At 50.5% G+C, this 25,223-nt stretch overlaps 1 protein-coding gene across 5 annotated transcripts in view; it reads right to left on the bottom strand.

Moving 5' to 3' along the window:
• PARD3B (par-3 family cell polarity regulator beta) overlaps window positions 1-25,223 on the bottom strand; it is a 777,127-nt gene that overhangs the window by 486,298 nt on the left and 265,606 nt on the right. For all 5 annotated transcript variants that reach the window (XM_083154121.1, XM_083154120.1, XM_083154119.1 and 2 more), the window contains exon 11: window positions 4,042-4,227. In XM_083154121.1, the coding sequence (XP_083010247.1) occupies window positions 4,042-4,227 (186 nt within the window). The remainder of the gene's footprint in view (window positions 1-4,041; window positions 4,228-25,223) is intronic.

Below are 25,223 nucleotides of genomic sequence, written 5' to 3' on the forward strand. Positions count from 1 at the left end.
TGACAGTGCAGGTTTTCAGGATGTCCATGCTAGGGCGCATCCCACATACTGTAAGGACTATGTAGTGACAGTGCAGGTTTTCAGGATATCCATGCTAGGGCGCATCCCACATATTGTAAGGACTATGTAGTGACAGTGCAGGTTTTCAGGATGTCCATGCTAGGGCGCATCCCACATACTGTAAGGACTATGTAGTGACAGTGCAGGTTTTCAGGATGTCCATGCTAGGGCGCATCCCACATATTGTAAGGAATACGTAGTGACAGTGCAGGTTTTCAGGATGTCCATGCTAGGGCGCATCCCACATATTGTAAGGACTATGTAGTGACAGTGCAGGTTTTCAGGATGTCCATGCTAGGGCGCATCCCACATATTGTAAGGACTACGTAGTGACAGTGCAGGTTTTCAGGATGTCCATGCTAGGGCGCATCCCACATATTGTAAGGACTACGTAGTGACAGTGCAGGTTTTCAGGATGTCCATGCTAGGGCGCATCCCACATATTGTAAGGACTATGTAGTGACAGTGCAGGTTTTCAGGATGTCCATGCTAGGGCGCATCCCACATATTGTAAGGACTTTGTAGTGACAGTGCAGGTTTTCAGGATGTCCATGCTAGGGCGCATCCCACATATTGTAAGGACTATGTAGTGACAGTGCAGGTTTTCAGGATGTCCATGCTAGGGCGCATCCCACATATTGTAAGGACTTTGTAGTGACAGTGCAGGTTTTCAGGATGTCCATGCTAGGGTGCATCCCACATATTGTAAGGACTATGTAGTGACAGTGCAGGTTTTCAGGATGTCCATGCTAGGGCGCATCCCACATATTGTAAGGACTATGTAGTGACAGTGCAGGTTTTCAGGATGTCCATGCTAGGGCGCATCCCACATATTGTAAGGACTTTGTAGTGACAGTGCAGGTTTTCAGGATGTCCATGCTAGGGCGCATCCCACATATTGTAAGGACTATGTAGTGACAGTGCAGGTTTTCAGGATGTCCATGCTAGAATAAATGCACCATTACCAATCTGCCCGACCCCTAATAAATGCACCATTACCAAGCTGTTTTATGCACTATGGAGCGCCCCTCTTTTCCTCTTTTCTATATATATATATATATTATATTTATATAGTCAGTATCAGCGGCAGCTAACCACTCCTCACCACTGAGCTGAAGTACTGACAGTGACCACTAGAGGCCGCTCAATGGGCCAAATTCCTCCTTAGCAGAAAGTGAAGGCAAAATGATGATGTAGGAGCAGATAGGGACAAAGCTGTCACTTTAATGGGCTATTAACCAGTACATAAATGTACTATTAGCCTCTCTCTCTCTCATACAGAAGCCACCAGGCAGCTAAGGGGCATTACAGGACCGGGGCCCTTGCTAGGCACTAGGGCTGCAGATACTACATAGGGGTACCTGCTAGTATTAGGCACGTGGGTCATAAATGACTGAATAGTAATTAGAGGCTGGGTCCTGGCTGGGGAACCCCCTTCTATTCCATTATACAGGTAGCTGTGGAGAGATTATCTGCTGTTCCCCTAATCGTATACCCCATTATGGCTCCCCCAATCCTATGAATCACCCTATAGTAAGAGAACCCATACACCAAGCTCATGGTGTATTCCTTTATATTGCTTGGTGTAATAGTAACTGCACAACCCCCAATTATAAGGGAACCCTATTAATATTCTTTACCTGCAATTCGGCGATAAAGGGGTTAATTAAGTATCCAAACTTTTCTCAGTGACACGCTGTCAAGAAAGACAAATTGTAATGGCAGCGTATTACCCAAGTATTGGTCCGGCCGGCCGGCCAGCGGGGAAGCACTTACCATATTAAAAAGCTGATGTTTTAATGCGCTTCACAAATTATCCTGCAATTTTCTGGGCTTTTAAAATATTGGCTGAGAACTTAACCCCGTCACTGCTGCAGAGGCCAGCAGCGCACCGTGATCTAAATACTAAGGAGGTTAGACAGTGATGCTGCGCGGACGTGGTCTGTATCCCCAGTAAGGTAGCAGCCCATGCACCACCGCAATAATATACCAGGGGAACAGGAATCAGGAATTCATTTCTTTGAATAATGCAAGAAGCAAAATTTGTAACTTAAAATGTTATTTTATCTTTGTATATTTATTTAATGTGTCAAATTATTTTATTTTAAATGGAAGTGGGGCTGAATTGGGCATTAAGCTCCGGTGTGAATGAGCCAGCTAGCCCGGTGGCACAGGCGCCAATGTCCGCAGACTGATGAGGCATAGTGGTAAATAAATCCTGACCGCCCCGGATCAGTATCGCCGATAGGCTGCTCTGCTCATAATGATCAATTGCTGACATTTCAATGTAGCCCGAACAAATCGGAGTTGGATAAACAGACCCCTTAGTAACACCATACAGTATGTCTGTATACACTTAATGATTCAGCAGAACATGGACTACAACAAAATGGCGGAACACAGACAGTGCTGGGAATTGTTGGATGGGATGGTACATTGCATTATGCAGCGCCATGTCTCCCAGTAAGATATCGCCAACGCGTACAATAAATGCATTTTTATCAATCTGCATTGCTTCTGTCCTTTCAACAGTGCAGTCATTATTTGTGCGACAGGAACGCGGCACATTGCACTGACAGAGGATCAGACGTGATGGATGCCATGGCTGCCTGATTACCATAGCCTGTGCCGCCGTGTAGCTTAATGGTGGACATAAGCGAACTCAGGCGGCGAACGGAAAACATTAACATAAATACAATGCAAATGTACAAAGCTGGAATATGGGAATCTGCAGAGATGTGGATACACTTATGTACGAGGACAAGTCTCCATGATGAGGACTATGGCAGGAAATGGCGCTGCTCGCTGCGGTAACGCACACGTTTTATATCACTCTGCGGGGTTACCGGACACCTTACACAATGGGGACACTGCAAGACCCAGAAGCATGTAATGTAGAAATAATTGGGTGACCCATTATCACACACATATATATAAATATCTTTTCTTTTGCATGGGAGGTCAGGTCCTGATGAGCCCTTGAAGAAGTCTGATAAACGAAACGCATAGGATTTCCCCATTTACCTCCCATGCAAAAGAGAAGATATATTTTTTTGTGTTAAAGCACATCACCGCCTCACTGACAGCAGCACATCACCGCCTCACTGACAGCAGCACATCACCGCCTCACTGACAGCAGCACATCACCGACAGCAGCACATCCCCGACAGCAGCACATCCCCGACAGCAGCACATCCCCGACAGCAGCACATCCCCGACAGCAGCACATCCCCGACAGCAGCACATCCCCGCCTCACTGACAGCAGCACATCCCCCGCCTCACTGACAGCAGCACATCCCCCGCCTCACTGACAGCAGCACATCTCCGCCTCACTGACAGCAGCACATCCCCGCCTCACTGACAGCAACACACCCCCGCCTCACTGACAGCAACACACCCCCGCCTCACTGACAGCAACACACCCCCGCCTCACTGACAGCACCACATCCCCGCCTCACTGACAGCACCACATCCCCGCCTCACTGACAGCACCACATCCCCGCCTCACTGACAGCACCACATCCCCGCCTCACTGACAGAACCACATCCCCGCCTCACTGACAGCACCACATCCCGCCTCACTGACAGCACCACATCCCCGCCTCACTGACAGCACCACATCCCGCCTCACTGACAGCACCACATCCCCGCCTCACTGACAGCACCACATCCCCGCCTCACTGACAGCACCACATCCCCGCCTCACTGACAGCACCACATCCCCGCCTCACTGAAAGCAGCACATCCCCGCCTCACTGACAGCAGCACATCCCCACCTCACTGACAGCAGCACATCCCCGCCTCACTGATAGCAGCACATCCCCACCTCACTGACAGCAGCACATCCCCGCCTCACTGACAGCAGCACATCCCCACCTCACTGACAGCAGCACATCCCCACCTCACTGACAGCACCACATCATTCCTCACTGACAGCAGCACATACACTTCATCTCTCATACAAAACAATCTCTCCTTACCTTAAAGGCCGCCCCTCCGTGAATGATGGATTTAATGAATATCCCTAAATCATTGTTGGTTTCTCTGGATTTGTTTCCTTTCAGGCTGGCTCCCAGTCCGGCCGATCCAGTATCATTCAGCGGGATCTCAAAGGTCATCTGCGCAGTACCCTCTGGAAAAGCGAAATGTCCTTCCACGCCGCCCTTCTGTGGGAGAGAGAAGATGATCTGTTATCATCTATTTGTCCATTGTAAAGTAGTAGTTGTGAGAAGTGCAAACAATCCACATACAGTACGTTCCACATACAGTACATATTGGGGGGGGGGGGACAATGTAGAGAACAAGGTAACCAACTGCATATCAGGACCCCCAAGTGCCACGGTGCAGGGGCCACAGGACAATCCACATACAGTACATATTGGGGGGGGGGGGGGGGGGGGCACGATGTAGAGAACAAGGTAACCAACTGCCTATCAGGACTCACAAGCGCCACGGTGCAGGGGCCACATGCCAATCCACATACAGTACATATTGGGGGGGCACGATGTAGAGAACAAGGTAACAAACTGCCTATCAGGACACCCAAGTGCCACGGTGCAGGGGCCACAGGACAATCCAGCAGCTCTGCAACCACACAGAAGCTGATGGGGTCAGAAATGGAATGACCACAGCAATGGTTGGAGATATCGTGTGTGTGTATACGTATGTACAGTATGTATGTATGTGTGTATACGTATGTATGTATGTAGGTGTGTGTATGTATATGTGTTAGTGTGTGTGTGTGTGTGTGTGTGTGTGTGTGAGTATGTATGTGTAAGTGTGCGTGTTAGTGTATGTGTGTATACGTATGTATGTATGTATGTAGATGTGTGTGTATGTATATGTGTTAGTAGTGTGTAAGTGTGTGTGTGTGTGAGTATGTATGTATGTATGTGTAAGTGTTCGTGTTAGTGTATGTGTGAGTACGTACGTATGTATGTATGTGTGTGTGTGTGTGCGTATGTGTGTATGTATGTATGTGTGTGTGTGTGTGTATACGTATGTGTGTATGTAGATGTGTGGGTATGTATATGTGTTAGTATGTATGTATGTATGTGTAAGTGTGCATGTTAGTGTATGTGTGAGTACGTATGTATGTATGTATGTATGTATGTGTGCGTGTATGTTGGGGTTGCATTCATTTGAATCTGTTATTGCGCTAAATAAGTTACGACTGAATAGAACGCGCAGTTACATATATCGTACACAGCCGTAATTAGTGGCTGGAAACTAGTAAAATGGCAGCTAATTAAAATTCTGTTACATTCATAAAAGTATTCTTGTTACACTTCAGGAATTTAAATTTGTTGGGTCATTTACATTTATTAAATTATCCTGTTTATTAAAGTAAAAGTAATTTGCTCCCAATGTAATTAGATTAGTTGGCTGGAAAGTATCATTCATTAGGCAGCATCGTCCTCCCCACGCACAGATATATATGATTGATATATATATATATATATATAATGGATTCCTCCACAGAATAATAGTCTAGAATGTCAGAGAGAGAGGAAACGATTCTTCCCATTGTTTTACGACTTGGTATAACATTTGTTATGGGACCCTGCAGCGCCCCCGGTGGCTGGCCCAGCCTTGGCGAGTCCATGTGGTGAGACGTTAGCCAGTCAGACAGATTCTCTAAGACCTATACAATAATCTGCGCAGTTCTGATCCGTCTCCAACATGCAGCGGGTGCCATCTGTGCGTTTCATCCTTCCACCGGCTCCGGCGACCAGGAATGGGGGTTATGGGAGCAGAGCGGGCATACACTACATCCCAGAGGGCATGGGGTATGCGGATACTGTCAGAAGGAAAGCTGTATCTGCAGATAACGGGAGCTTCCTCCTCAGATGCACTGCCATCGGTGATAAACTGCAAACCATCGATGTGTCATCATCAATAATCTACAGAAGCCCCGAGAGTGGGGCCGGTACAACTTACCCGGGGGCTGTGCTCACTGTGAGGTCCAGCAGCAATACATCTACCAGGGACAGTCAGAAATTATCCACACTCTTCATGTCCTTTAATCAACTTCCAGAAAACACAAATAGATTATTTATGGATATAATCTACACTTTGGGGGCGATTCAGGATCGCTCGTTGCGATTCGATTTCTGCCCTTACCCCGATGGTCAAGGTTTGTGCTTACGCATTTCTGCGCATGTGCAAATCCTGGTTACACACTCGTCGGGCCATTCGCTGTGGGGAAGGAAGGCTGGGCGCGGACACACGCTCAGCTGATCTATGCCAGGGCTGGTGGACATCACAGAACATCAGCGCCCATCCCGTCTTCAGCTATTTACAGAGGAAATAAAAGTCAGTTTTGCCGGGCGACCGCTGCTTAGCGAGAGGTACAGAATCAGGCCCTCTGTCCATCTGTCAACAAGCTTCTGTATGCTCTCAAATATGTCTTAGGCTGCGCTGCGGCCACGAATGCACCCAATTATTTTGTGGATTATTCCATAGGTAACACAACCCACTTATCTATCCAACAGAATCATCTCACGTGCATAGTCAGTGTTCAATGCTGTGGATGTGGAAAGTCTTCCGGCTCCTTCTTCATGGCTGACACTTGTGCCACCGTCATACACACATCTTTGTGACAAAACACTTTCTCCATACTGTGCACAAAGTCTACAATAAACATCAGCACCGGACACCCGCAGACCACACGAGTGGGCCGACATTTCTTCTACTGCAGTCACAAATGAACAGATGTAACGTATTTCACCCTGCACAGCGGTGACTAGGGAGACAGCGACCGAGTACGGCCAACAAACATTTCACGGGGTCCGGATTATTTCCCTGGCACCCCAGAATACAGGCACTATGGTCCCTGGCACCCCGGAATACAGGCACTATGGTCCCTGGCACCCCGGAATACAGGCACTATGGTCCCTGGCACCCCGAAATACAGGCACTAAGGTCCCTGGCACCCCGGAATACAGGCACTATGGTCCCTGGCACCCCGGAATACAGGCACTATGGTCCCTGGCACCCCGGAATACAGGCACTATGGCCCCTGGAACCCCGGAATACAGGCACTATGGTCCCTGGTACCCCGGAATACAGGCACTATGGTCCCTGGCACCCTGGAATACAGGCACTATGGTCCCTGGCACCCCGGAATACAGGCACTATGGTCTCTGGCACCCCGGAATACAGGCACTATGGTCCCTGGCACCCCGGAATACAGGCACTATGGTCCCTGGCACCCCGGAATACAGGCACTATGGTCCCTGGCACCCCGGAATACAGGCACTATGGTCCCTGGCACCCCGGAATACAGGCACTATGGTCCCTGGCACCCTGGAATACAGGCACTATGGTCCCTGGCACCCCGGAATACAGGCACTATGGTCCCTGGCACCCCGGAATACAGGCACTATGGTCCCTGGCATCCTGGAATACAGACACTATGGTCCCTGGTACCCCGGAATACAGGCACTATGGTCCCTGGCACCCTGGAATACAGACACTATGGTCCCTGGTACCGCGGAATACAGGCACTATGGTCCCTGGCACCCTGGAATACAGACACTATGGTGCATCATCTCCCTGGTCCGATGAGTGCAGACAGTAACAGATAAATACTGTGGGGAGATCCTGCCAAGCAGATTTTAGGCAGATATTTGCATTAGTGTTATTGTAGGATTATTTAATGTTCCAGCTGTTTGGTCGCACAAGTATTGTGTGTGTGTGTGTATAGAACAACACAACACATCACAACACAATGTTAGCAACACGAGAGAAGAAAATGACCAAAATAGCAGATGTCAAATGAAATGTTATAAAAATGATCCTGCAAATCACCAGAACCCGACTATCACATCTTCCGTCCACCTGGAAACGAAAATAAAGCGGAGGAGCTAAGAAATCACCAAGATCAATGAAGCAAGGAGCAAGTCAATTCCAACATGATTTAGGCCGAAATGTCACTTTTGGATACTTGGAAGATGTTTTATACATGTAACACCCATGGAGGCAGCCGAGCGTGATTTCCCCGGGGTTCAGCGCGCACTAAAGGTTTCGCTGTCACTCCGGCATGTAATGGACAGATCAGCAGAGATGGAGGAGGTAGAACCGCTGATTACCTTTTATTACTGCACCTGAGAGGACTCCGGAGCTGCCCCTGGCACAATATACAATCATAAAAAGTTACGGATGAGGAAAGTGCCACCATAAGCGTTCTGCGGCAGTGTTATAAAGGGTTTACACCGCACATCCCATACACTGCGTAGCCCATACGCCGCGCAGCTCATACACCGTGCATCACATACCCGGAGAACGACCAAACCTGATTTGCTATATAGATAAATTGCCGGGCTGAGAGTCATATGAGCTTTAGGGCAATAAGGTGGACATAAGGGTGGAGTGGGCATAAGGGTGGGCATAAGGGTGGAGTGGGCATAAGGGTGACCGAGCCCGTCAACAGTTTAATGCGTCAACATTTAGCCAATGTCAACCTTGTGCATGTTGGCCTATTGGTGTCAACCTATGCAATATGGACTCATTCACAAGCCGTGTTATGTCATCACCTTCTTTCTGATTGGTCCGCACTGTACCTCATATACATTACTGGGGGGCCACTCATCAGTATATACATTACTGGGGGGCCACTCGTCAGTATATACATTACTGGGGGGCCACTCGTCAGTATTTACATTACTGGGGGGCCACTCGTCAGTATTTACATTACTGGGGGGCCACTCGTCAGTACATACAGTACTGGGGGGCCATTCGTCAGTACATACATTACTGGGGGGCCACTCATCAGTACATACATTACTGGGGGGCCACTCGTCAGTATATACATTACTAGGGGGGCCACTCGTCAGTATATACATCACTGGGGGCCACTCGTCAGTATATACATTACTGGGGGCCACTCGTCAGTATATACATTACTGGGGACCACTCGTCAGTATATACATTACTGGGGGCCACACCTCAGTATATACATTACTGGGGGCCACTCATCAGTATATACATTACTGGGGGCCACTCGTCAGTACATACATTACTGGGGGGCCACTCGTCAGTATATACATTACTGGGGGGGCCACTCGTCAGTATATACATCACTGGGGGCCACTCGTCAGTATATACATCACTGGGGGCCATTCGTCAGTATATACATTACTGGGGACCACTCGTCAGTATATACATTACTGGGGGCCACACCTCAGTATATACATTACTGGGGGCCACTCGTCAGTATATACATTACTGGGGGCCACTCGTCAGTATATACATTACTGGGGGCCACTCGTCAGTATATACATTACTGGGGGCCACTCGTCAGTATATACATTACTGGGGGCCACTCGTCAGTATATACATTACTGGGGGCCACTCGTCAGTATATACATTACTGGGGGCCACTCGTCAGTATATACATTACTGGGGGCCACTCGTCAGTATATACATTACTGGGGGCCACTCGTCAGTATATACATTACTGGGGGCCACTCGTCAGTATATACATCACTGGGGGCCACTCGTCAGTATATACATCACTGGGGGCCACTCGTCAGTATATACATCACTGGGGGCCACTCGTCAGTATATACATCACTGGGGGCCACTCGTCAGTATATACATCACTGGGGGCCACTCATCAGTATATACATCACTGGGGGCCACTCATCAGTATATACATTACTGGGGGCCACTCGTCATTATATACATTACTGGGGTGCCACTTGTCAGTGTATATACATTACTGGGGGCCACTCGTCAGTATATACATCACTGGGGGCCACTCGTCAGTATATACATCACTGGGAGCCACTCGTCAGTATATACATGGGATGAGAGAGATATACAGACACCAATCTAGTGTGATATAAATAAGACATCTGGCTTCTCATTCTGCTGACGGAGTCTCCCATTGGCAGGGAAGGTTGGGGTCGGCGGTTGGGTAATTTTTACAAAGCCTTTGATTATGCACGATGAAATATTCATAACACGGATTACACACACACACACACACACCACCACCACCCCCCCCCCCCGCACCCCCCTTCCGATATCTCTGCACTAAGCTGCATAAAAACTTTGTCCGCCTCATTGTTTGCAGAGTGCTCACCCCCAGAAGGGATAGTTTTGTCTTCAGTAACCCCGCTGCCCCTGACAGTCCACACAAAGGTGCCCCCTGCCTGGCTGCTGAGCCGCGATAAGAGGGGTCAGGACCCCCCCTGAGTGCTACTTAGGACCCAGCAAAGGCCAGGCGCAGAACACAATGACTTATTATTCCTGCAGTGTGCGCTCAGATTGGCGTAGAAAGCCATCACATATACACGTTATATTATCCGGCTCTTATCCTGGGATGTTATCACAGAGAACATCACTGGAGCAGTGGAAGTACAGGCCGCTATAACGTCACAATGACCTGACAATACACAGCACAAATGGTGCAGTCACCTAGGTGCATACAGTGACATCATCACCACAATCATGGGATCATACTGCCGCACGTAAGCGATTGGCTGCCTCAGGGCCACATGCACTAAGCTTCAAAGTGATAAAATGGAGAGTGATAAACCACCAGCCAATCAGATCCTGCCTGACATTTTTCAAACCCAGCCTGTGACATGACAGGTAGGAACTGATTGGCTGGCATCTGGCCCGAAGCCTTGTCCTGGTGAAAGACTAAAGGAGAGTGACACCAGAAACGGAGCCAGCAAATGGGCTGCGCATGGTAAATTGGACTGTTCAGCATCTGCTACCACGCTATAAGGGTACACATCCCCCTGACAGCTGCTGCTGGATAACCGTCCCCCAGCGCAGACACACAACGGCCGGGAATGGGTTAATGACATGAGAAAGGATAATAGAATTATTGTGCTTGCAGTCCTTCCTGAGGGAGGCGAATGGGCCCAGGCAGGTAATGTTACAGGAACAATGCGCTCCCTCCGTCACCCCGGCCTCTGCCCTGTTCCCACCAGCAAATCATTTTTAAAGACTTTCACCTGTGAACTTTTTACCTTAATTGACTTTGGAAAACACGCCAAAGCTTTTCTGTCACACACATGTACAGCATGCGGCGTCTGCACAGAAACACGGGAGACATGGGGCCAGATGCACTAAGCTTCAAAAGTGATAAACAGCCAGCCAATCAGCTCCTACCTGTTATGTCACAGGCTGGGTTTGAAAAATGTCAGGAAGCAGCTGATTGGCTGGTGGTTTATCACTCTCCATTTGATCACTTTTGAAGCTTAGTGCATCTGGGCCAAAGTCTTAGGACCGAGATAGAGCCGGCAGCTGGGGGAGAGGTATCAAGTCTCACAGGCTGTGCTAGGAAAGGACCATGAAACCGAAGCAGATTGGATGGTACTCTATCTCTCTCCAAGATTTGATAAAGCTCCCATTCTCTCCTCATTGCAGGTTTTCAGGATATCCATGCCTAAGCACAGATGATGTATTCAGCACCTCGGCCAGTTTGGTTATATCATCTGTGCACAAACAGGGAGATCCTTGGAACACGGACACCTGGGGAACATTGTTGACAGAGGTCGGAGGTTTGTCAACCTTTAGGTGACAGTTACTGTATAAGGACTTTAGAACTGACAATTATTAAAAAAATATTTTTTCAATTGTTTAAATTCGAACATTCCCGTTACTAAAAATCACCAGAAATCAGGAGAGATTCAGGATCAGCGGAATATTCCGTCGCTATACGCGTAAATGCCAATTAGGCCCTGACGGTAAGGATCCAAGCGCCTTTCTCTCACTTCCGCCATGGCAGCCATCTGCAGGCTTTGATACATATTTACTGCGAGCTCCCCCTGAGACGGAATTACACGTCGTTAACCCCTTGGCTATAACGCAGGTACCCCACGGTGATACAAGGCACTGGCAGATGGACGCTGGCGTACATCATACAGAATGCACCTTGCAGGAAACTCTAATTAGAGGACACTCTCCATGGTCGCCGGTAATTATACAAATCAAGGTTGTCTCCTGAGTTCAGCAGACGGCCCCCTCTCACCCTCTGATACATGAGGACAGCTGGCAGGAAATGCAGCAGAATTAGGAGAAATGACTAATTGGATAATAGATTAGTACTGTCTGTAGTTGGTCATAATAGGAGGCACTGATCTTCTTCCCCGGTGGGAAAGGTAATAATCTCATCATATCCGTTCTTCATTACAGAACACAAAAAGCACTGTTTAATAATTAGGTCAATCAGTCTCTGGAAAGGTCTAAGAGGAGGCTAGACGCGGGTGACCCTGACGCGACTTCGCTATCCGTCCGAATGGCTTCAGCCGTCCTCGCTGGGCCTCATTTATAGGAGTGCTGGAAAAACACCCAGCGCAATCCCCCTGTAACCTCCTATTTACTACCAACACCAGCGGCAACCGTGTGTGTGAATAGTCCTGTTTAATTGCTTGCAGCCAAATGCAACGTGGCAACCTTTCTTGTGTATGCGCAGTATTTACTGATTCCTCAGCCTCTCTTGCCCATCCTCCAGCGCTTTTAACTTGTCGCCCTTCCTCCGTCACTTTTCCCTCGTCGCCCTTCCTCCTGTGCTCTTCCCTCGTCCTCCTGCCTCTGGCGTTTTTTCCTCGTCGCCCTACCTCCGGCACTCTTCCCTCGACGCCATGTTCCAGCGCTCTTCCCTCCTCGCCCTGCTTCCGGCGCGATTTCCTCGTCGCCCTGCCTCCGGCGCTCTTCCCTCGTCGCCCTGCCTCCGACGCTCTTCCCTCGTCGCCCTGCCTCCGGCGCTCTTCCCTCGCCGCCCTGCCTCTGGCGTTCTTCCCTCGTCGCCCTGCCTCCGGCACTTTTCCCTCGCCGCCCTGCCTCCGGCGCTCTTCCCTAGTAGCCCTGACTCCGGCGCTCTTTCCTCGTCGCCCTGCCTCTGGCGCTCTTCCCTCGTCGCCCTGCCTCCGGCGCTCTTCCCTCGCCGCCCTGCCTCTGGCGTTCTTCCCTCGTCGCCCTGCCTCCGGCACTTTTCCCTCGCCGCCCTGCCTCCGACGCTCTTCCCTAGTAGCCCTGACTCCGGCGCTCTTTCCTCGTCGCCCTGCCTCTGGCGCTCTTCCCTCGTCGCCCTGCCTCCGGCGCGCTTCCCTCGTCGCCCTGCCTCCGGCGCGCTTCCCTCGTCGCCCTGCCTCCGGCGCGCTTTCCGCGTCGCCCTGCCTCCGGCGCTCTTCCCTCACCGCCCTGACTCCGGCGCTCTTCCCTCACCGCCCTGCCTCCGGCGCTCTTCCCTCGCCGCCCTGACTCCGGCGCTCTTCCCTCACCGCCCTGCCTCCGGCGCGCTTTCCTTGTCGCCCTGCCTCCGGCGCGCTTTCCTCGTCGCCCTGCCTCCGGCGCGCTTTCCTCGTCGCCCTGCCTCCGGCGTTCTTCCCTCGTCGCCCTGCCTCCGGCACGCTTTCCTCGTCGCCCTTCCTCCGGCGTTCTTCCATTGTCGCCCTGCCTCCGGCACTCTTCCCTCGCCGCCCTGCCACCGGCGCTATTCCCTTGTCGCCCAAGAGGTTATTCTTATTGATGTGATAGCGGCCTTACACAATCTTTGCTATTGGTGCTTACAGTAAACAGGCCGCTAACTAAGCGTTTGCTACATCATGGCTACATTGCAACCATGGGTGCCCAAATGGCGCAGTAAGTCACTGGTGCACGCGTTATGCCAGGACACACAGCACATTGACCATTTAACCATGTGACCCGTCGACCGGATACTGGTTACTATATATATATATATATATATATATATATATATATATATATATATATATATATATATATATATAATATTCTCTCCTCCTCTGGTCTCTGGATGGAGTTGCAGGAATGGACACGAGCGCTGGGTATCTCTGCGAGGTCATCCTTACCCCTCTCCTACCTCCCGTACTATAGATGTCAGGAGCAGCTAATCTCCCATCACACATTCCTGTTGGCCTCTGCGATAGCAATTTCCCCAGCGCTGCGTCTTTATGTGAGAGCCCAGAGTTCTATAATTGCACATTACTCACATATAGTACTGCGAGCGGATGGTATATCACTCCTGGAGAACCTGCATTCATGTCCGACCTTCACAAGTTTTTGACACGCCGAGCTTGTTCCTATTATAACATAAGGGACGGCGAACGCTGCGGATGGAGATCAACCTGACTGATTCCAGCGTTCCACCTTTCCACAATATAATAAGACAAAGCTTCTCCTGACACACAAAATATACTGACGCACAAGTGTTTCCGACGTGAGACGAGTTATAAAACAGGTCCCTTACTATAGAATAGGCTCGAAGCGTTCTGAATACAGTATATCGGAATAGCAATAATATATATCAGGTATAGCGCCCATTGTTTGTACGTGTTGCTTTACGGTCTCTGCGTTTCTTATGTGGTAACGTTTCCCGATGACACCGGTTCCCGCATATTAGGCGTTGTGATGTTATATATTGGGGTGGACACGCGTTTGTCACCCTTGGTTCCGGTAAGGGGCTCAGTTTCTGTGGTGATTGGTAAATTGTGCAAATGAAGGCTGGCGAGGACTGTACTTCCGGATATAGAGATCAGTCACTGTCTCCTGTTTTACTGGGCGCATATGTGACTGGGCGCTGCAGATCTCTTGTGGCGCCAAGTAAAGGATGATAACAATAGGTGCTGTACAGATATATATATATATATATATATATATAACCACGGTGACCGGCCTCGGCTCGCTGCAGACACTCGCGGAGACTCTTGGACCGAACCCCTCGTCGGATAATGACAAGTACAGCACGGAAATATCAGTCACAGCTAATTAGCCCTCACACAATCATTACCATGTTGCTCTTTAGGATTATTCATTAGGACAAAACACAACGATTGCATTCCTGGCCTGTGACAATCCTAGAAAGCAGAGGAATGTCGTCCACACACAGAGAACTGATCCGCCTGCCGACACAGGGGTCAGTAACCCCTCGCCTTCCCGACCCTGGCACTTATCAGCGGCCGCTGTATTATTACAGAACCCCCAGATGTAACACCACGTACAAATACATAAAAGGGACTAAAGATGATTTCCCCAGACAGGAGATCTGGTCTCCCAGCACTGGGAGGATTATATAACCCCAGGGGCCACAGGGGAATCCGGGGGAACAGCAATATCCCTGCAGCCGGACCAAGCTTGTCCTTCAGGCGGCACAGCGCACATGTTCCTGAGAGGCGCAGGACACCTGATGAACGCAGGGAGCGTGGATTCCAGTGGACGTTCCTGGGTGTTATCCGTGGGCATGTCACTGACGGTGGCCGTGTCCACAGCAGCTCACACCAGAGACCACGTACAGATGGATCCGGTACACGTTTCGATTGCGTGTCTCCTGCATCTAAAGACTTGCACCACTCAACAGGGAGTAACGAGAGAGAGAGAGAAGTGAGCCAAGTGAGGGGACGCGGGGCACTGACCTGGGGTATAAGTGCTGAAATGGAATCTACAAAGTGACACCAAAAAACAACATAAAAAATGCATGTCAACCTTTCTGTGTGTCAACCATCCCCATGTCAACCTTTCCATGTGTCAACCATCCCCATGTCAACCTTTATTTGTGCAGACCTATTGTTTAGGTCAGCTTTTTACTTGTCGTCCTAGTCCCCATCCACCATTTACATTATAACCTGTAAACTGTGGGTGATATGGATAAATGGGTATTGGGGGTAGGATGAGGGTACAGCGATGAGGATGGGGGGTAGGATGAGGGTACAGCGATAAGATCGGGGTAGGATGAGGGTACAGCGATAAGATCGGGGTAGGATGAGGGTACAGCGATGAGGATGGGGGGGTAGGATGAGGATACAGCGATAAGATGGGGGTAGGATGAGGGTACAGCAATGAGGATGGGGGGTAGGATGAGGGTACAGTGATGAGGATGAGGGGTAGGATAAGGGTACAGCGATAAGATGGGGGGTAGGATGAGGGTACAGCGATGAGGATGGGGGTTGGATGAGGGTACAGCGATGAGGATGGGGGGTAGGATGAGGGTACAGCGATGAGGATGGGGGGTAGGATGAGGGTACAGCGATGAGGATGGGGAGTAGGATGAGGGTACAGCGATGAGGATGGGGGGTAAGATGAGGGTACAGCGATGAGGATGGGGGGTAGGATGAGGGCACAGCGATGATGATGGGGGTAGGATGAGGTATAGCATTGAAATGGGGGTAGGATGAGGGCACAGCGAAGAGGATGGGGGTAGGATGAGGGTACAGCGATGAGATGGGGGTAGGATGAGGGTACCGCAATGAGATGGGGGTAGGATGAGGGTACCGCAATGAGTATGGGGGGAAGGATGAGGGTACCACTATGAGGATGGGGGGTAGGTTGAGGGTACAGCGATGAGGATGGGGGGTAGGATGAGGATACAGCGATAAGATGGGGGTTGGATGAGGATACAACGATAAGATGGGGGTAGGATGAGGGTACAGCGATGAGGATGGGGGGTAGGATGAGGGTACAGCGATAAGATGGGGGGTAGGATGAGGGTACAGCGATGAGGATGGGGGTAGGATGAGGGTACAGCGACAAGGATGGGGGGTAGGATGAGGGTACAGCGATAAGATGGGGGGTAGGATGAGGGTACAGCGATGAGGATGGGGGTAGGATGAGGGTACAGCGACAAGGATGGGGGGTAGGTTGAGGGTACAGCGATAAGATGGGGGGTAGGATGAGGGTACAGCGATGAGGATAGGGGTTGGATGAGGGTACAGCGACAAGGATAGGGGGTAGGATGAGGGTACAGCGATGAGGATGGGGGTAGGATGAGGGTACAGCGACAAGGATGGGGGGTAGGTTGAGGGTACAGCGATGAGGATGGGGGGTAGGATGAGGGTACAGTGATGAGGATAGGATGAGGGTACACCGATGAGGATGGGGGTAGGATGAGGGTACAGCAATGAGGATGGGGGGTAGGATGAGGGTACAGCGATGAGGATGGGGGGTAGGATAAGGGTACAGCGACAAGGATGGCGGGGGTAGGATGAGGGTACAGTGATGAGGATGGGGGGGGGGGTAGGTTGAGGATACAGCAATGCACCTATAATACTTTGATGCCAATGTGTAAATCAATAACAAGATATTGTTTTTTTATATTTAAATATATAAATAAGGGTGTGATAGAATAGGGTGACTTCTAAAATGTTGTCATTCAACATGTTGACTGCAGAATGGCGACATGAATGGGAGGTCGTCTAGTCAAATGTAATGTCGATAGTCATGGTCAATGTTGACACTGGCATACCATTATTATGATTATAATTTTATTTATAAGGCGCCACAAGTGTTTCGCAGCGCCGTACAAAGGGACAATACAGGGAGACAAAACTTTGCATAACATTGAATAAATAACAAAAATAGAGTACAAATAAATAGCGCCACAGATCAATACACATTACAGCTTAAATGTAAGTAGTGAGGACTCAATCAACATACTATAAGAGGCTTGAGGCCAATGATTGAGAGGAGTATGCGGAGGAAGATGGTCACTGAGTGTTTGAGTATAGGAGAGCTGTGAGTGACATGTGAAGAGAAGAGGGCTATGACAACAGGAGGGAAGAGGGCCCTACTCGGAGGAGCTTACAATCTAGTAGGAAGGGGAGACAGACAGATTACAAGAGGTGCAAGCAAGTGGGTGGTGGTTAGATAGCAGGATGTAAACAGGCAAGGGGTCGGAGAACCAGCTGGTTCATCTTGGCCAACATTGGGGATGATGTCAGTTGCTACGATGGCCGTGTGGATTTGCACTGATGAGAGAAAGATCCCTAATCACAATCATAACCTAAAATCCTGGGGAAAGAAATATTCTGCGGGTTCTCTCACTGGGCCAGATACACAACTAGCCAATCAGCTAACTGCCATTTTTCAAACCCAGTCTGTAACATGGCAGTTTGGAGTTGAATTGCTGTTTATCACTTTTTCAAGCTTAATACTTTCTAATCCTACATCACGTCGACAAGATGAACGATGACACACACATGCTGACCATATGAACACACACCTAAAAAGCAATGTTGGGAATTACTGCGTTCACGTTACAAAAAAATCTGCAGGGTCAAAGGCCAAGGATAACGTTTCGGCGGTGCTTCCTCTCTGCCATCCGCACACTCCCAGCACTCAGACATATATACAGGACGGAGCAGGAACAATAAGGAAACAGGAAAAGGAGAGTGAGGCGCAGGATGAAAGGCACAGAACAGCAATTCTGCCAGAGCCGCAAGGTTATTATCTGGGCAATCCCGCGCTGATGGACAGTAAGAGGAAGCGTTTCACCAGACCTCCATCCTGCCCCCCAGTAACGGGTCACATATACACCCCTACATCAGTCAGGATGAGGCAGGACAGCGGATCCTCTGTCTATATTGGACACGATAGGTCTGGTACCGGCACAGGATTATATACTAGGAGTCGCCGCACAGATATAAACAACACATGTAAAGGTCTGAGCGCAGGAAGGGAAGTCGGGATCTGTCAGTGACAACGTGACACCTGTGAAAAATGGAATTTTGTTTCCCTTAAAAATCCAAGAGTTTTGTTACATTTACCGGAAGGTCGTACAGTGCAACAATGGTTTTATTAAAATAATTATGTTTCATTAACAATCTCATGCAAAACATAACGAGTACATAAGGGGGAAAAATCCAAACCGCTACTTTGTAGCATCATATGGGGGCGTACGAGTGATGACGCCGCAGTGGCTAATAGTCCGCACAGCGCTTTCCCTGCCAGCTACAAGGCGCATCTCCCCAAAGCCGGCATTTGTTTTGTAAGTTAAATTCACGTTTAGATCTTTCCCAGAACGTTCTCCTAGAACTCAGCTGTCCGATTGATGCATGACCGTGTGCGGCAGATTTAGATGGCTGCCACTGTAATACAAACGAGTCAGGGGAGCAGGAGGGAAGCTGGGCGCCAGACAGTCACGCAGCACCTGAGCGCTCAGGTGAGAGTGGAGGAAGGAGGGGGCCGGCCTCTCACTGTCATTCCAAGTCTACTGCTAACCGTCAGCCACTCAAAGGGGAACCCGGGACCAAGCACAGCATGGGAAAGCAGCTCTCCCGGCGCAAGGTGATGATGTCATGTCTAGGCTCCAGCACTGCACCCAGGTGTAGTCCCAAGGTGATGATGTCATGTCTAGGCTCCAGCACTGCACTGGGTGAGGTCATGTCTAGGTTCCAGCACTGCACCGGGTGTAGTGACATGGTGATGATGTCATCTCTAGGTTCCAGCACTGCATCGGGTGTAGTCGCAAGGTGATGATGTCATGTCTAGGTTCCAGCACTGCATCGGGTGTAGTCGCAAGGTGATGATGTCATCTTATGGTTCCAGAACTGCACCCTGGTGTAGTCACAAGGTGATGATGTCATGTCTAGGTTCCAGCACTGTAACCGGGTGTAGTCACATGGTGATGACGTTATCTCTAGGTTCCAGCACTGCATCGGGTGTAGTCGCAAGGTGATGATGTCATCTTATGGTTCCAGAACTGCACCCTGGTGTAGTCACATGGTGATGATGTCATGTCTAGGTTCCAGCACTGTAACCGGGTGTAGTCACATGGGCCCTTATTCTGGTTGGTGCGGTCGAGCCGCATATGCGGCTCCGACCGCACCAGACGAATCCCCGCCCACCATACGGTTCGCCACGGCCGTCCGTACACGGACGGCTGGCGAACCGCACGAAAATGGTGGAGGCGTACGCCTCCACCATGCTGGGAGCTGCCCCCTGCATTCGATGGTCGACGACCATCGAAGGCAGGACCGCACGCCGCGGCAGCTCCCGCAAGCTGAGACCACACGGACAATCGTCCGTGTGGTAGCTTGTATGGGGGCTGAAAGCTGACATCCGCCGACGTCAGCTTTCCGCCCCCATGAGTGGCGTCATGCCCTCATTACCATGCGTACGCCCCGCGTTTGCATGGGAACGCCCATGAAACGCGGGGCGTACACATAGGGAAATGAGGGGATGAAGCCCCTCACGCCCCTATACGCCCCCTTTGCGGCGTCTAAATTTTTAACACGGAGAATTCCCCTGCACATGCGCAGAGTGACCTCTGCGCATGTGCAGAGAGAAAACATCGGCGGTACGGCCGCACGCGGGCCGTACCGAGCCGATTAGAATAAGGGCCATGGTGATGACGTTATCTCTAGGTTCCAGCACTGCATCGGGTGTAGTCGCAAGGTGATGATGTCATCTTATGGTTCCAGAACTGCACCCTGGTGTAGTCACATGGTGATGATGTCATGTCTAGGTTCCAGCACTGTAACCGGGTGTAGTCACATGGTGATGATGTTATCTCATGGCTCCAGCACTGCAGCGGGTGTAGTCGCAAGGTGATGATGTCATGTCTAGGTTCCAGCACTGCACCGGGTGTAGTCGCAAGGTGATGATGTCATGTCTAGGTTCCAGCACTGCACCCGGGTGTAGTCACATGGTGATGATGTCATCTCTAGGTTCCAGCACTGCACCTGGGTGTAGTCACAGGGTGATGATGTCATCTCTAGGTTCCAGCACTGCACCCGGGTGTAGTCACAGGGTGATGATGTCATCTCTAGGTTCCAGCACTGCACCCGGGTGTAGTCACATGGTGATGATGTCATCTCTAGGTTCCAGCACTGCACCCGGGTGTAGTCACATGGGGCCTTATTTTGGTTCATTCTTTCTGACAAAATCCTTCTTAGATGGTCAAAACCATGTGCACTGAAGGTGGGGCAGATGTAACATGTGCAGAGAGAATTAGATTTGGGTGGGGTTTTACTTCAAAGTGAGATCTATATTGCAGTGTAAAAATAAAGCAGTCAGTATTTTCCCTGCACAGAAACAAAATTACTCACCCAAATCTAATTCTCTCTGCACATGTTACATCTGCCCCCCCTGCATTGCACATGGTTTTGTCCATCTAAGAAGGATTTTGTCATAAAGAAGAAACCAAAATAAGGCCCATGGTGATGATGTCATGTCTAGGTTCCAGCACTGTACCCGGGTGTAGTCACAGGGTGATGTCATCTCTAGGTTCCAGCACTGCACCGGGTGTAGTCACATGGTGATGATGTCATGTCTAGGTTCCAGCACTGTACCCGGGTGTAGTCACATGGTGATGATGTGATGTCTAGGTTCCAGCACTGTACCCGGGTGTAGTCACATGGTGATGATGTCATGTCTAGGTTCCAGCACTGCACCGGGTGTAGTCGCAAGGTGATGATGTCATGTCTAGGTTCCAGCACTGTAACCGGGTGTAGTCACATGGTGATGACGTTATCTCTAGGTTCCAGCACTGCATCGGGTGTAGTCGCAAGGTGATGATGTCATCTTATGGTTCCAGAACTGCACCCTGGTGTAGTCACATGGTGATGATGTCATGTCTAGGTTCCAGCACTGTAACCGGGTGTAGTCACATGGTGATGACGTTATCTCTAGGTTCCAGCACTGCATCGGGTGTAGTCGCAAGGTGATGATGTCATCTTATGGTTCCAGAACTGCACCCTGGTGTAGTCACATGGTGATGATGTCATGTCTAGGTTCCAGCACTGTAACCGGGTGTAGTCACATGGTGATGATGTTATCTCATGGCTCCAGCACTGCAGAGGGTGTAGTCGCAAGGTGATGATGTCATGTCTAGGTTCCAGCACTGCACCGGGTGTAGTCGCAAGGTGATGATGTCATGTCTAGGTTCCAGCACTGCATCGGGTGTAGTCGCAAGGTGATGATGTCATCGCTAGGTTCCAGCACTGCACCCGGGTGTAGTCACATGGTGATGATGTCATCTCTAGGTTCCAGCACTGCACCTGGGTGTAGTCACAGGGTGATGATGTCATCTCTAGGTTCCAGCACTGCACCCGGGTGTAGTCACAGGGTGATGATGTCATCTCTAGGTTCCAGCACTGCACCCGGGTGTAGTCACATGGTGATGATGTCATCTCTAGGTTCCAGCACTGCACCCGGGTGTAGTCACATGGGGCCTTATTTTGGTTCATTCTTTCTGACAAAATCCTTCTTAGATGGTCAAAACCATGTGCACTGAAGGTGGGGCAGATGTAACATGTGCAGAGAGAATTAGATTTGGGTGGGGTTTTACTTCAAAGTGAGATCTATATTGCAGTGTAAAAATAAAGCAGTCAGTATTTTCCCTGCACAGAAACAAAATTACTCACCCAAATCTAATTCTCTCTGCACATGTTACATCTGCCCCCCCTGCATTGCACATGGTTTTGTCCATCTAAGAAGGATTTTGTCATAAAGAATGAACCAAAATAAGGCCCATGGTGATGATGTCATGTCTAGGTTCCAGCAGTGTACCCGGGTGTAGTCACAGGGTGATGTCATCTCTAGGTTCCAGCACTGCACCGGGTGTAGTCACATGGTGATGATGTCATGTCTAGGTTCCAGCACTGTACCCGGGTGTAGTCACATGGTGATGACGTTATCTCTAGGTTCCAGCACTGCATCGGGTGTAGTCGCAAGGTGATGATGTCATCTTATGGTTCCAGAACTGCACCCTGGTGTAGTCACATGGGCCCTTATTCTGCTTCGTGCGGTACGGCCCGCGTGCGGCCGTACCGCCGATGTTTTTACTCTGCACATGCGCAGAGGTCAATCTGCGCATGTGCAGCCCCCTTCGCCGCAGACGTATTTCGTCCGCCGCAAAGGGGGCGTATAGGGGCGTGAGAGGCTTCATGCCCTCATTTCCCTATGTGTACGCCCCGCGTTTCATGGGCGTTCCCATGCAAACGCGGGGCGTATGCATGGTAATGAGGGCATGACGCAACTCATGGGGGCGGAAAGCTGACGTCGCCGGATGTCAGCTTTCAGCCCCCATACAAGCTACCACACGGACGATTGTCCGTGTGGTCTCAGCTTGCGGGAGCTGCCGGGGCGTGCGGACCTGCCTTCGATGGTCGACGACCATCGAATGCAGGGGGCAGCTCCCACCATGGTGGAGGCGTACGCCTCCACCATTTTTATGCGGATCGCCAGCCGTCCGTGTACGGACGGCCGTGGCGATCCGTAGGGTGGGCGGGGATTGGTTTGTGCGGCCGGAGCCCCGTGTGCGGCTCTGGCCGCACCAACCAGAATAAGGGCCATGGTGATGATGTCATGTCTAGGTTCCAGCACTGCACCGGGTGTAGTCGCAAGGTGATGATGTCATGTACAGGTTCCAGCACTGCACCGGGTGTAGTCACATGGTGATGATGTCATGTCTAGGTTCCAGCACTGCACCGGGTGTAGTCGCAAGGTGATGATGTCATGTCTAGGTTCCAGCACTGCACCCGGGTGTAGTCACATGGTGATGATTTCATCTCTACGTTCCAGCACTGCACCTGGGTGTAGTTACAGGGTGATGATGTCATCTCTAGGTTCCAGCACTGCACCCGGGTGTAGTCACATGGTGATGATGTCATGTCTAGGTTCCAGCACTGCACCCGGGTGTAGTCACATGGTGATGATGTGATGTCTAGGCTCCAGCACTGTACCCGGGTGTAGTCACATGGTGATGATGTCATCTCTAGGTTCCAGCACTGCACCCGGGTGTAGTCACATGGTGATGATGTCATGTCTAGGTTCCAGCACTGCACCCGGGTGTAGTCACATGGTGATGATGTCATGTCTAGGTTCCAGCACTGCACCCGGGTGTAGTCACATGGTGATGATGTCATGTCTAGGTTCCAGCACTGCACCCGGGTGTAGTCACATGGTGATGATGTCATCTCTAGGTTCCAGCACTGCACCCGGGTGTAGTCAAATGGTGATGATGTCATCTCTAGGTTCCAGCACTGCACCCGGGTGTAGTCAAATGGTGATGATGTCATCTCTAGGTTCCAGCACTGCACCCGGGTGTAGTCACATTGTGATGATGTCATGTCTAGGTTCCTGCACTGCACCCGGGTGTAGTCACAGGGTGATGTCATCTCTAGGTTCCAGCACTGCACCGGGTGTAGTCACATGGTGATGATGTCATGTCTAGGTTCCAACACTGTACCCGGGTGTAGTCACATGGTGATGATGTGATGTCTAGGTTCCAGCACTGTACCCGGGTGTAGTCACATGGTGATGATGTCATGTCTAGGTTCCAGCACTGCACCGGGTGTAGTCGCAAGGTGATGATGTCATGTACAGGTTCCAGCACTGCACCGGGCGTAGTCGCAAGGTGATGATGTCATGGCTAGGTTCCAGCACTGCACCGGGCGTAGTCGCAAGGTGATGATGTCATGTCTAGGCTCCAGCACTGCACCCGGGTGTAGTCTCAAGGTGATGTCATCTCATGGTTACGGCACTGCACCGGGTGTAGTCACATGGTGATGATGTCATGTCTAGGTTCCAGCACTGCACCGGGTGTAGTCGCAAGGTGATGATGTCATGTCTAGGTTCCAGCACTGCATCGGGTGTAGTCGCAAGGTGATGATGTCATTGCTAGGTTCCAGCACTGCACCCGGGTGTAGTCACAGGGTGATGATGTCATCTCTAGGTTCCAGCACTGCACCCGGGTGTAGTCACAGGGTGATGATGTCATCTCTAGGTTCCAGCACTGCACCCGGGTGTAGTCACAGGGTGATGATGTCATCTCTAGGTTCCAGCACTGCACCCGGGTGTAGTCACATGGCGATGATGTCATGTCTAGGTTCCAGCACTGCACCGGGTGTAGTCACATGATGATGATGTGATGTCTAGGCTCCAGCACTGTACCTGTGTGTAGTCACATGGTGATGATGTCATGTCTAGGTTCCAGCACTGCATCGGGTGTAGTCACATGGTGATGATGTCATCTCTAGGATCCAGCACTGTACCCGGGTGTAGTCACATGGTGATGATGTGATGTCTAGGCTCCAGCACTGCACCGGGTGTAGTCACATGGTGATGATGTCATGTCTAGGTTCCAGCACTGCACCGGGTGTAGTCACATGGTTATGATGTCATGTCTAGGTTCCAGCACTGCACCTGGGTGTAGTCACATGGTGATGATGTCATGTCTAGGTTCCAGCACTGCACCCGGGTGTAGTCACATGGTGATGATGTGATGTCTAGGCTCCAGCACTGTACCTGGGTGTAGTCACAGGGTGATGATGTCATCTCTAGGTTCCAGCACTGCACCCGGGTGTAGTCACATGGTGATGATGTGATGTCTAGGCTCCAGCACTGTACCTGGGTGTAGTCACATGGTGATGATGTCATCTCTAGGTTCCAGCACTGCACCGAG

Source organism: Crinia signifera, chromosome 7 (genome assembly GCF_055691185.1).
Source record: "Crinia signifera chromosome 7, ASM5569118v1, whole genome shotgun sequence".
Lineage (NCBI taxonomy): Eukaryota > Metazoa > Chordata > Amphibia > Anura > Myobatrachidae > Crinia > Crinia signifera.